Genomic DNA, 13,886 nt, shown 5'->3' on the forward strand with positions numbered 1-13,886 from the left:
TCAGGGCGGGGGTGAGGGGGCTCGGGAGCAAAAAAACAACAGAGGGACCAGTGGGAAGAGAAGCTGAAATGTAGGGAGGGAGAAAGAGGCAGGGCGATGAAACCATAAACAGAAACAGGGGAGTGGGTGGGACCAAACTGAGGAGAGAGGGGAAAACAGGGAAAAAGTTTTTGCTGGAGAAACAAGAGGAGCAGCAGATAAAGCTTCTGTTAATGGCAAAGGTAGGAGGAGATTCATGGAAGAGGAGGAGGAAGCTGTCTGCGTCTCAGGAGTCCTCCGGCTCCTCTTCGTTTTCTGAGGCTGCTGGACGTCATCCATCAACATGTTCTCCAACAGACGCACCACAACACCTGAGGAGCAGAGGGGCTTCAAGACGCACACGCCTCACTTCATCCCATGGCTGCGCAACAGCCTGAAGGCTCAGCACAGCAGCGGTGACCTGGGCCTCAACGGGCCATGCAAATCCAGCTCGGAGGCCCGCAATACCTTGACCCCGCTGGAGAGAGCCAAAGGAATCGGGTTCTTCTCCATCCAGGGGAAGGAGCGGGCAAAGAAGGGGGAACTCAGATGTAATGGCATTGGGATGCTGCCAGTGGTGTTGAAGGGACACCACATCCTGCCAGGAAGTCTGGGGAAGCAGAAGGAGAGTTGTCCTGCCAGGTGGGGCAAGACTAAAGACCAGGAACCCAGCACACAGCTTGGCCCAGAGGAGGGTCAGTGGGACAGTTCTTCCACCACTTTGGACAACCACAACTTTGCAAAGAACCAAAGCAACAAACTGAGCCTCCGTCAGGTAAAGAACGACACAAACTCAGTCAGGAAGTACGGGCCTTTGGTGGGACCCCCTCCAACTCCAGTCCCTGTGGTGCTGGCTGAGAGGCCCAGCTGTGAGGTGCCTGTTGTGGTATGCATGGAAGACGGGGAAAGAAAGGTGTGGGACTACAGCAGCCACACCACCTACCGGCAGAGAGACCTCCATTCATCCAGCTGGCTGAGCTCAGACACTCAGGGGCTCATGGAGAGGCAGCATGGGTTCAGCTCCAGCTTCAGCTACGTCAACAAGCACGGCAGAAGCTCACAGAGTCAAAGGGATCTGAGGGAGGCCCCAGCGGAGGCCTTAAACGGGCCCCTGAATGGACTCATCTTCTCCACCGAGATCCCCCACAGAGGCCTGAGCTGTACCACATCTCTGAGAGGCCTGAGGAAATCCAGACCGATCTCGGAGCGCATCACAGTCCTGGGTCAGAACCAAACGTGGGTGCAGCACAGACCAAACGCTGAAGAGGGACCGCAGAGGAAGGAAGCAGGGTGTACGAGAAAAGTGGTCCGAAACCAGATCAAACGAGTGATGGACAACCTGGAGCAGGTCCTCACAGCTTTGAAGGACATCCAGCAGGAAATGAAAGAGGTAAACACAACAGATCTGGGCTGATTCGACAACAGCACATCAGACAATGTATCCATGTGAGCTGCAGAGTCTTCTCGTTTCTTTCCAGGAACTGAAATGTAAAAACAACAAAGCGGTTAAAACAGACAGATAGAAGAGAGCTTTCTGCATCCTCCCTCGTTAATTTAGACGAGTTTTCTTCTTGCAGAAAATGTTCAAGCTCTCAAATACATGGAGAGCTGTTACTTTTACAGATAACAAGCCCAACTACAAACACCCATCCTCAGTAGAATTAAACGTGCGCATACAAAGTCAGCAGCAGGGTAACATGAATCCAAAACTACCGGCTGTTTTTGTTTCCTCTAACCCTCTCTTGTTCTCAGACATGGAGACATCAACACTTTGTGCTCAAGTTGCTCGTGCATGGGCGTTTTCTTGGCGGTGGATGAGGGAATAGTTCTGCCCCATTTGCCTCGGTGCATTCAGAGGCTGTTTTATACGATGCTATGTGACATTAGGAAACCTAAAACCAAAACCTCCTCCTCAAGCATCCTCTCTCTTTTCCTCCCCTCTCCGCTCCTGTGGACAGCTGCTGCTCCAGGCACAGCTGGATAGCGTCCGACTCCTTTTTTTTTTATAATCCATTTAAGTCCAGATATTTCGGCCTCATATTCTGCCTCATGCAGTAAAAGTGACACGCAAATCTTGCCTCTCGGCGTCTGATCTAAATCTGCCAGTTCACAGCCGAACCCTCGGTAGTAACCTCATCATCTTGGCTGTAAGGTTTTTATGTGACACCATTAATATAACAGTGTTGAAAGTCCATATCAGCTACACCAAAAGAGGAGGAGGAAGGGCTAGAAACAGGGAAAGGAAGAGAAAACTGTAAATGTTCACAACAGATATGACAAATCTAAGGACAGTAGGATACAGGGCAAATATATTTCAGGATGTGCTGTTGCATGAGCTGCAATCACTGGTATGGAAAATAAATAAAGTGTGTGTGTGAGTGGGGCCTGTCAGGGCCTTACTATTTTTTTTTTACAGGAGGCTGTTCATATGCTGAAGCATTTAAAAAATATAACTGAGAACTTCAAGAGATGCAACAACTTGAAGAGTTAAATAACCGAGCTTAAAGACAAGCATTTTTCAGTTTGTGTAGCGAGTGCCCATGTGGACCTAAGGGGTAACAAAATAAAATAAAATCATTAATTCATTAATTCATTCATTCATTCATTCATTCATTCATTCATTCATTCATTCATTCATTCATTTAATAAAAAGCAGCAGATGAAAAGCAAAGTTCTCAGCTCTTTCATCTTGTCTGAATCCTGACATTAACAAGCAGTACCTGCCCAGAGTCGCTTGATGCACAGACGCATGCAGCGACACTTCAAAGTAATCTGAAATGCTCTGCTAACGAAAGAAAGGAAGAAAGAATGAATGAGCGAAAAGAAAGAAAGAATGAAAGAAAAAGAACGAATGAAAGAACGAAAGCAAGAAAACAAGAAAGAGAAAGAACGAAAAAAGAACGAAAAAAGAACAAAAGAGAAAGAACGAAAGAGAAAGAACAAAAGAAAGAAAGAATGAATGAAAGAATGCATGAAAGAAAGAACGAAAGAAAGAACAAAAGAAAAAGAATGAAAGAAAGAAAGAACAAAAACGAAAGGAAGAAATAACATAAGAAAGAAAGACAGAAAGAACGTAAGTAAGAAAGACAGAGAGAAACAGAGAGACAAATAAGGTCATCTTTTGACATCAGCAAGGATGTTGTTGAACAGAGGACAAAACTCATCCGGCATGGCAGAGGATTTATCTGTGCACACAGAGCAGGTGGCGAGCTGGGTCAAACATCTTCCCCAGCGTAATTTTCTCCAATCTCTCTGTCATCATACAGCTGTGTGTGTGTGTGTGTCTCTCTTTGTGTGTGTGTGTGTGTGTGTGTGTGTTAGGCTTTTACATGTGCATGGGTGCTAAGCTCATTCTCATGCACGCATGCTGCATTTGGACATGTAGGCCTTTTAAAAAGAAAATATACTATATGTTTTGGTGTTTTATTTTACCAACCAGTAAGATGCATTAGCTGGGAGGCATGTCTAAATTTAGCAAACGTATCTCTGTAACAATACTCTCATTCTGTCTTGGCTGAGCTAAACTCGTTTACGTTGTGAGAAATATTTCAAGGGGTGCGTAAAAGTCCTCTGGAATCATCACACTAACTTTTCACTCCCTAAGCTGCAGAGCTAAAATTAGTTTGAGCTGTTTTTAGATGTTTTGGTGGCAAAAACTCGATCTGCAAGAAACCTCCTGGTGGCTCAGGGATTTAAGTTGCTGACCGTGTGAAAGCAATGTACTGAGTCCAAAATCAGCTGAGGAGTTTCTGTGGAATATTTTCTTTATTTTATGGCTGTCTCAGAGGAGTCAACAAGGGAGAGGACAGGCCCCAGAAACCATCTTATCACCAGCAAACTGGTTGACCCACTATGTGAGTGTGCTGCTTATGAGACTCAGCTTGTTGTGGCTCCTCGGACTGATGAAGTCCTTTGGATGAAGGACGAAACGTCTTACAAAAAAAAAAAAAGAAACCATCCAGATGACCTGAATGAACTTTGTTGGATTTTCTACTTTGATTATTGAGCATGTATATAAATAAGGTTTTAGTGACAACACTGGGTGACTTAAAAAGCCAACCAGGTTTCATTACAAGCTGGAGCGGACGATAATGATTTTGTGTGTGTCTGTTATCAAAATTTCTAATAAACCACTGAACAGTTTTAGTAAAGCTTTCATGGAGGGATCATTAGATTCACAGTTGAAATACTTTTAAAATCAACTCAATTTAAAATAGTACCCACAACCAATTGATCTTAAAAACACAAAAATCACTGTAAATTTACAGATTTTGAGCTGGATTTAAGTTTGATAGTAGCAGAGAGTCATCCCAAACACAAACTCTGAGCATGAGAAGTTGCAGAATCACGAGATCGTGGGTAACTTTACTTTCAAGGTTGGATCAAAATGGCTACAACTCCATTATTTCTGAAGATAAGACAGTTTTAGTTTAAAACAGTGGCACGAAACGGGTGATATGCATTGCTTTAATTATTGTAAAGCTAATTATTGACTAAAATATGAATCAAAACACAAAGTCCCTATTGAATAGAGGTTGTGATGTATTTAGTTTATAACATCGTGCATTAAATTCATCCCATCTGACAACAAAACTGATGATAAACTGCCTCTAAGCTCAGAGACCCTCATGACGTCACTTTGCCATCGTTTGCTTTCAGCTGCTCAGCGGAGCTCCTAAAAGGAGGAAGATTGATTGTTGTGTGTAAAAACCAGTGATCTGCTGTGAGTCATCACGCTGAAGAAAGACGAACTTTCACTTGGGCAGAATGAACCAAGCGGCTGCAGAAGGCCCAGATTTATTGCACTAATTTTTCTCAACATCAATCAATACACTTTCCAGATTTTTGTACCTGAAACTTTTAACAGCTCCTCCATCTGCGTTTTAAGGCATAAAACATTACAATAAGATAAAGCTGCCATTAGATTAAAAGCAACATGCTAATTATCTAAAATACTCAAACTTCCTCAGTTTTTTGACCTCATGGCTCCACTACCCTCATTAGATGAAATGGAAAAAATAAATAAAAATCATGTTTAAGACAGTGTGGTCAGACTGTCAGTTCTTACAAACAAATGTTTATCTAATTTCAAAAGTTTATTTTAAACAAATTGTTTTGAACAGATATATTTTTCCTTCCACATATTTAGAGTCAAAGTGATGCCATATTGAACATTTCTTGGCATTTGTTCCTTAGTCCTCCCACTTGAGTGTTCAAATGACCTAAAGTGGATTAGGTACCTTGATTATAAATCTTCTCTGTCATATTTGCTAATGTTGTCTCTTCACTGTCACAGAATCATAAATACATCTGTAAACACATCAGATTTTTCTTTCTCTACTGCAATCTGTGTTTCAGTAAAAAGGACCAGTCATGGCCTGGTGTCATCCAGCGCTTGCTTTTTAGTTACCGTGGTTACGAACATGCTATGAGTCCTCTGCAACAAAGACAGATTATGTTATAGACCAAGTATCCCTGCCTTCTCTCATTGTTGGTATCTGATGCAATCATGACCCATTACAAGAGGCGCCATGTTGTATTTTTGTAACCAGGGTCTGTGCACTACTGATGTAGGGCTTTAAGCTCCGCCTACTTCCCCTCCCACAATTATGTTGTCACATGAGCTTTCTTTTAAGCATGACGTACAGCTAAATGCATGAGAAAAACATCTGAGCATGCAGCACTGTGAGATATTTGTGAATCAACAAGAGTCAACATCTGAAAATAATCATAGAAAGGTTTGTTTCCAAGGAAACGGTTTTGTTTGGCAGGGCTTACGATTTGAATTGCCGACAGGGATGCTGCTCTTATTCCAGCTTCAACTTCCGGGATTTGGTCAGAGGTCTAGATACAAACAGCCTATCTTTTGCATTAAGGAGATGAAACACACAGGAAGTTCCTTTTAAAGTAATCAGTTCAGCGCATGTTGGTTTCTGCAGCTGAAAATGGGAAAGTGATGAGTGCAAAGAGGAGCAGTTCAAGTAAAAACAAAGATTTGAGCGAATGTTCTTAGTTTTGAAGGAGTGTGATTTCATTAAAAAGTGAATGTGTTGCACAGCTGTTAGCATTTTTTTTTTTAATTTATTTACCCTTTATTTATACTGGTAGTCTCATTGAGCCACAAGAACTCATTTTCAAGAGAGACCTGTTTAGGGAGCAGATGGTGGGGGTTAAGGGCCTTGCTCGGGGGCCCAGAGTGGGGCAAATGAGGGTAGAGGGAGGTGTGGGTGTTCCACCTTTTCCACTCACATTTTGATGTTGACGGTACCGGGAGTTGAACCTGCGACTTTCCGATCACAAGCCCATTTTATAATCTCTGCGCCACCACTCCCCCATACTTACCACTTCATGTGGGAACTTGATTTGACTTTGTCAAGAATTTTAAGGAGATACTTTAATGAGAACAATTCTGTTGTCAATGCGTTTTTTTCTATGTGTTTTCTAGGTGGTACAGCAGATTGATTATCTAACCTCCTCTATTGATCTGGATGAGGAGGAGCAGCAAACTGGAGGAGACGCTAAGCCTCCAAGTGACAGGAGCTACAGTTCAGGTTCTAGCTCTGCCGATGTAACAACGGGTAGGACCCATCGGAGGCCTCCAGAAGCTGAAAACCAGCCAGGACCCATGGAGCCGTGTGGCTTCAGCAGAAGAGATCATGGCAGCAGATGCCAGTCTCCACAGAATGCACAGCTGACCTCGATTAGCTCAGGCTTTTTGTCAGAAAGAAGTCCGACTCTTCGTTTAACCTGTGGTTCCGTGTCCTCGCTGAGAAAAGGCGGGCCGCAGCTTCATGTGAACAACTTCCCCCCTTTAGATTCACCTCATATTCAAAACCTTCCCACTTATAATCACATTCTGTCCCCCAGAAGAAGCATCCCCGCCCGTCCTCCCACTCCTGGTCTTTCTCCCCTAACAGTGAACCTGCATCACCCCTGCAGTCCTGGCTCGCAGCCTTGCTCCCCAGGAGGGTCCTCTTCCATCAGAATCAGTGTCGTCTCCCCTCCGTCTCCGAAGCTTCATCCACCCCCTCCACTCAGCTCGTCTGTCATCATAGAGACCAAAGTTGGGTCTAATCAGACCCCACAAGGCGGTCTCCCATCTGCTGGTCTGCTGTCACCGTCTCTGAGCCCCCCTCAGTCTAAAAGCTGCCCACCCACCAACATAGAGACTCAAACCTCGACCCTGGATGACAGAGAGTGGCGAGCATCCTCAGCAGGACCCTCACGTGTTTGCACCACCTCCGCAGGCGCAACTAAGCCCCCCACCTCACAAGGCCGCAGGGGTCGCAAGCCTCCACCATACCCCCATAGCAGACTCTCCGAACCCACAAAGAAAATAAAGGAGCCCTGCAAAGCTCCTCCGTACCCTGAGAAGAGAAGGCTGCAGTCAACCACTGTGTGAGACAACACAGCAGAAGGGGGAGGCCGATTGAACAATCATACAGCACCAGCCACATGTCTGCAGGGGGGGGGGGGGGGTGATTTAATGTGATTTAAGGCTCGCCAAGTTGAGCTGAGCTCAAGTTTCCAAGGTGACAGGATGCAGACGCAACCTGGGGTGAGTAAGTCAAGAATAAGAGCCTGGTTCTGACATTTTCTCTCTCTTTATCTCAAATATCTTGGTCTCATACACCGAACACGCACAAGCTATGAGGCCATCTGTCTGGGTTACAACTCAGGTAACAAGAGCCTTTGTACAGATGCTCAATTTGCACCCATGCTCTCTGACTCCCACAGATCGCACAGTTAAAGGCCAAAGGAGCAGGCATTATTAGGCAGAAACCTGAAGGAACCTGCAATCATTTCTAAATGGCAAGACAAAGAAAGAAGTGATTACTTTATTGCACTTTAGCTCATGCATCCAGACACATCCACTCACATGTATTAGCATTGCCTGCAATTGCTGTCAGAAGTGGTGGTAATGAGAGCGCGGCGCAGCTCGGACCACTTCGGCCCAGCGGTGTGAAAACACATACAGAGGAGGCAAGGTCAGTGATCCGTGGTAGATCTGCAGGCAAGAAAAGCTTTCAGAAAAGGAGAAACTTGGCAAGGCCACAGAAGGATTGAACAGAGTATCATCAGGGGTGTGTGTCACAGGAGACTGGGGGCAGCTGGCCACATGCGGCCCCCCTCTTGGTGTTACAAAAATCCCATCTCCTTCGCTGCCTCTGGCTTGACCGGCCTGGCAACAATCTCCATCTGTTCCCCTCTAAATGTCAGGAGATGCAGCAAAAGAGAGGGAGAGAAAAGGAGCTGGCTTGTTGGAGAGGAAAGAGAGAAATTCAGATAGTGGAACGCCAGCCAGATTGATTACATAAAAACAACTCAACAAATCAATGGCGGTTTCATTTAGGTCATCCAGTGTTGTGTTATCCAAAATGCTACATTAGTTTATGGCAAAGTCTCCTTGAGGCTCTTTTTAAAAAAAAGAAAAGGTTTTTTTTTTATATGTTATGTTATTGTCAACAAGTTTATATAGAACCCAGTTTTAAATGGTTATCATAGATTGATAGTTTATCCCTAAACTAAAGAGAGAGATGCTTTTTTCAGATACAGATTAACGGATGCTCTACAAACATTTCCAGCGCCGAGACGTGAAACTGACTCAAATGAATCAGACGTTTAAAGTCCTTTAAGAGGCTGCTCACAGTAAGCGCACATAAAACATGACTTCTGGTTCCATTAAACCAGAGATAAAGTCACTTATGAGTCTTTTACTTGAGTGTCTGTTAAAAAGCAGTTGTTTTTAGAAAAAGGTAGTAACACAAGCCTGTTAAACACCAGTACGCAGACGTTGAAAACAATTTGGTTTCACATTATAAGTCAGAGTCAGAGATTCTTTATTGTCGTTCGCACCACATGTGGTACATGTGGTGGAGCGAAATTATGTACACAGGGTCCCAGTTACATCCAACAATAAAAGTGTTAAAGAAAAACAATGATAACATCTAAGATATGAACTAAGAAAAACATCAACTAAAAATACACTACGCACTAATAACATAAAAACATTATGTCGAACATCAGCACGAACATGAGTCTGTGTGAGCAGATGAGCACGCATGAACACATCATCATGAAACAGATCAGCAGCAACATTGAAACAGATCAGCAGCAACATGATGTGATTTTTTCACAGTGATTATAGAGATTTGTGAGTCTAACAGCTTCAGGGTAGAAGCTGTTCCTCAGTCTAGTGGTTCTACACTTAATGCTCCTCAACCTCCTTCCTGAGGGGAGCGGGGCAAAAAGTGTGTGTGCTGGGTGAGTGGGGTCCTTCATGATGCAGGTGGCTCTCTTCCTACATCTGGAGGTGTAAATGTCTGTGATGGTGGGGAGACTGACTCCAACAGTCTTCTGTGCAGCTTTCACCACTCTCTGCAAAGCTTTTCTTTCTGCAGCTGTGCAGCCTCCATGCCACATATTGATGCTGGAGCACAGGATGCTCTCCACTGCACACCTGTAGAAGGAGGTGAGGACTGAGCTTCCCTGTCCAGCTCGTCTTAGCCGCCTGAGGAAGTAGAGTCTCTGATGAGCTTTCTTGATCAGGCTGGTGGTGTTGTTGCTCCAGCTGAGATTGTCATTCAGGTGTACACCCAAGTACTTGTAGCTGGAGACCACTTCCACCGCAGATCCTCTTATGTTCAGGGGGTATAGGTGTTTGTTCCTTCTGAAGTCCACAATCATCTCCTTTGTCTTCTTCACATTGATGTGAAGGTTATTCTCTTTGCACCAGCTCTCCAGGTGTTCCACCTCCTGCATGTAGTTGGACTCATCGTTGCTTGTGATGCATCCCACCACCGCTGTATCATCTGCAAACTTTACAATTTGACAGCCTGGAGGGGTAGCTGCACAGTCATACATGAGCAGAGTAAACAGGAACGGGCTCAACACACATCCCTGAGGAGAGCCAGTGCTGAGGGTTATGGTGGAGGAGGAGAAGTTAAGCAAAGATAAGTTACGCAAAATATCTCATGAACTTGTGAATAAATTTTCAGAACATAAATGGATGTGCATTTACAGCTGATTGACTTTTGGAGTCAACCCAATTCAAGATGGCCGCCACAGCCAACTGACCTTAAAAACACAAAATGGTTTTAAGTCAGTTATTTGTACAACTATTCTGCTACAGTTTGTTGTGGTAAAAGCTGTCATTCACAACACATGAGCCAAGCGCTTCTCATTCTGTGACATTTTTGCCTAAACCTATTGCAATAAGTTCAAGTTCAAGGTTCTTTATTGTCATTCGTATCACATGTGGTACAAGAGGTGTTACGAAATTGTGTACTCAACGTCCCATTTACACCCAAAAATAGCAAAAATATGAAGTATAAAAGAAGCAGTACCTAAAGATCTAAGACAGGGGTGTCAAGCCCACATACAAAAGGGGGTCAAAATTAAAACCTTTTTCAAACTAAGGGCTGGTTTCAGAATCTACATTAACTCGATACCAATAATTAAATACCCAACATCTTTTCTTGGTTGCAGCTTCCTCAGCAAAGAGTTTGATTGGTCTCATTTAACATTCTCTGTTCCACTTTTGACATCATTATCAAAGATTGCTGAAAAAAATTAAAGGGATTAAAGTATTTTACATTTAAAAGAATATCTTGGGGGCCAGATAAGATGTCAAAGAGGGCCACATTTGCCCCTGGGCCTTGAGTTTGACACATGTGAGAGCAGAGACGAGTTTGCAGATGTTCTGTGTGAAAGTGATTTTGAAAGCATGCTGTTGTAGCTCAGCCTGCAGCGTGTGTGTGATGGTTTCACAGTGAGGAAGGAGCTGAAGGTAAACATTTCTGTTGGTGTCAGGTGGTAAACAGCAGTGATGTGTGTTCAGGATCTGGATGACAGCTCTGAGCCTCACACACTGAGCAAACTGATGGGCAAACAAAGAACTTTTGTGCTGCAGACTTATAAACTCAACAGAAGAATCAACTTGTAAAAAAAAAAAGTGACAAATCGTTTCCACAAGGCAACAAAACAAGAAATCAGAGCCCAGACTTTATTATCAAGACGCTTTAGTAACAAAGTGTTTGTGCAGTTAAACGATGCTGTAATTGAGCTTCTCCAAACGAGATTTCTTGAGTTGAAATTCAGATTTTCAATCAAAAAGTGCTGCTAAATGGTGGGCTTTCAGCTCTATGTAACTCTTGCATCAAACAAACTGATGCCAGTCTGAGGACAATCTAGATTACGGACTTCCTCTTGGCTTAACGTAACGATGAATAAATCCCTCCTGACTTTATATCTCTGTAAGCCCACAAAGATCAGCACACCATGCATTCCCATATGTGCCTCTGGATTTATTAGATCCTCCCAGCAAAAAGCTTTTTCTCCCCCAGAAATTAAAGGGGAAACAATGAGAGCTTTTTATCTCCTGGAAACATTTATTCGAGGACAATATATGTTAATTGACTACACTTACGGAATACATTTTCAAGCTAATTTTTCATTGCTCTGGTAAAAAGTGTCACGTAACGTCTCAACTGGAAGCTTTGAAGCTGGCTCCTCTTCCTACGTTGCTTTTAAACTAATTCAAATTAGGAATGCATTAGTGTGGCGCTTCGAAAATTGCTGTTATTTTGAATGGATGAGATGGGGCATAAAAATGCAATCCTTCGTATTCACCGAGGCCCGGCTCTCACAGTCGCTCCGAATATTTAAAGCGTCGGCACAGGCAATCAAATTCCTCCCTTCTTTTCATGTTTACTCTCTGACAAGGCGATGGGGAGGTTCAATCAGATCGTGACTGATGTAACCCAACAAAAAAAACACGAGAGTTATCTCCACCGCAGTGACGACGTGTCTTTATTGAAACACCCATCGATATTTCATCATAAATCAGAACATTTAACTAAGAGACAAAATAAAGTGTCTTTTCTTCTTTCCTCTAAGTCAGGTCAGGATCTGGATGTGAGCATGTCCTGTTCTGACCCCTGAGAGAGCCCAGATGGTGACAGAAGTGGACAAACGCTCCTGCTGAGCATCTCCTCAAGTCCAGAGGATCACCACGAGACAAGAGGCACCCAAAAGGTACACGCACACCCAGAGAATCAAATCAGCAAAACCCTGAACTCGATCCTTGGACACTCGTGTTGTTTGAGGTCTAGATCAGTGCCGAGAGGATAAAGCAGCAGTAACATAAGAAAGAAGGGAGAGCGGAGGGGGGAGAACGTGATAATGAAGCACTTCTGAGACCTGTGTGATATTCTCACTGATCCCCACATGCGACAGAGATGAAAGCAACAAGTTGAAGAGAGACTCGTGATTATGTGCTGGCATTTCTTTGCCTTATGTGGCTTTACAAAGAGTAAAGAAATTAGTGTTTAGTTGATTTTATTTTTGTTGCAACGATGCTTCTTGTCAATAAATCGTATACCATTAGAAAGCCCATTTTATTTCCCTTTGATGGTGTCACATTTGTTAAAAAAAACACATTTGTGAGTTGAACAGCAGAGTATGTGGGTTGCACCAGTGGAATAAACTTGCCAAATAATCCTCTCTGTCAACGTGAAACATCTCGTTCAGTTAATGACTCTTGATTTGAGCTTCTGGAACGTCAGTGTGCAACTAGAGGCAATCCCAGATCTCAACTGTCTGGGACAAAACTCTACGCTCCATGTACCGTCGAACCCCACACACTGTTCTTAGAATTGAGAAAGCTCCTTGCATGAGAAGCGAAACGTCTTCTGTTACAGATAAAGTTCAGTTTTTGTCTTGAACTTTTTTGAATTTACCATGTCCTGGCTGACTGAGAATCTTCACCAGCATCTACCCTCCAAGATCACAACGCTCACCCCCACACACACCGGTTTTTATCAGACTATCACCAGAATTTGGGGTTGGAGAGTATGAAATGGCCTGTTTTCAGTCAAAGACTCAACCCCATTAAATACCTGTGGGATCAGCTTGGGCATGCTGTTCACTCCAGTGACCAACACAACCACACTGGCCAACTTACACCAAACGCTAGCCGAACAATGGGATACCATTAAAGACCAGTAAAGGCTCCCACAACCTTGTGTACTCCGTGAGCCATGCAGACACTGCACAGATGGTTGAGACTACATACTCGAGCATACACCCTGATGGGCTGCAGTCAGCTCCGCAGGCAAGGGGCGTTTACCTTCAGGATAAATTGAGGTTGCCGATTGGTCATTTGCTGACACGCCTACTGGACTGATTGACAGGTTGCAGCCCAGGAGCAGCAGCAGCGGTGTTCTGTGTTTGTGTTGATAAAAAGTTCTAAAACAAAACAAAAGGGAAAAAAAAACAGGGAGCGCTGGTCCTGCAGCCCACACTTAAGACTAACCCACCAGGAAATTTCCAGACCCTCCCGCAGCCACGCTGGGCCTGATTTTTATTCTCTCATGACAAATTCCCTCATTTCTCACAATCTCCGTTGTGGCATTAATGGATGAGGAGGAAGAGATCGCTTGCCTCTTGGCAAAAAACAAAAGAAAAGAAAAGGAAGAAAAGGTCATTAAACCAGACCAGGAATGAAGAAGGGGAATTTAATACATTGGTGTCGCATAAAAAAACAGTCCGTCGCCGGGCAGTTGATTGTGTGACACCAAGTATGCGTAAGTAAAAATTTATTATTTGCGCAGACATGGCTTGTGGGCATCTGCTTCGAGTCCGCAATGAGTCTAATCTGGTACACGCGGACCTCCATGGAGTTAAGTACGCCCGAGTATGTGGAAGCATTTAGTGCCCAAGCTGGTGAGCAGCATGAGGTGGTACCAATCTGTAGTGGCTGTGTATGGTTCTTCTACATGCTACTAGGATAAAGGTCCCTGTTTGAAGAAACAATGTTTGTGTTCATTTGACCAATAAATGACATCAAACATGAGGCAGTAGCAGAA

General features: G+C 43.9%; 1 protein-coding gene and 1 long non-coding RNA gene across 2 annotated transcripts in view; both read left to right on the top strand.

The window, feature by feature from the left end:
* Nucleotides 1-322: 322 nt before the first annotated feature.
* LOC119430833 lies at nt 323-7,462 on the top strand. Its single transcript, XM_037698315.1, has 2 exons — nt 323-1,408; nt 6,464-7,462. Exons 1-2 carry the CDS (start codon nt 323-325, stop codon nt 7,418-7,420), a joined length of 2,043 nt encoding a protein of 680 aa, XP_037554243.1. The 3' UTR covers nt 7,421-7,462.
* Nucleotides 7,463-7,546: 84 nt separating this feature from the next.
* LOC119430643 overlaps nt 7,547-13,886 on the top strand; it is a 12,245-nt gene continuing 5,905 nt past the window's right edge. The window contains exons 1-2 of the long non-coding RNA XR_005187914.1: nt 7,547-7,576; nt 11,921-12,054. This is a non-coding gene — a long non-coding RNA (uncharacterized LOC119430643). The remainder of the gene's footprint in view (nt 7,577-11,920; nt 12,055-13,886) is intronic.

This window comes from Nematolebias whitei, chromosome 3 (genome assembly GCF_014905685.2).
Source record: "Nematolebias whitei isolate Nwh7 chromosome 3, NemWhi1, whole genome shotgun sequence".
Lineage (NCBI taxonomy): Eukaryota > Metazoa > Chordata > Actinopteri > Cyprinodontiformes > Rivulidae > Nematolebias > Nematolebias whitei.

Excerpts from the sequence above, each read along its gene's own strand:
- LOC119430833 (XM_037698315.1), top strand. The coding sequence starts at position 323 with ATGTTCTCCAACAGACGCACCACAACACCTGAGGAGCAGAGGGGCTTC. Across the intron at positions 1,409-6,463 it reads TCCAGCAGGAAATGAAAGAG|GTGGTACAGCAGATTGATTA; the intron begins GTAAACACAACA and ends TGTGTTTTCTAG.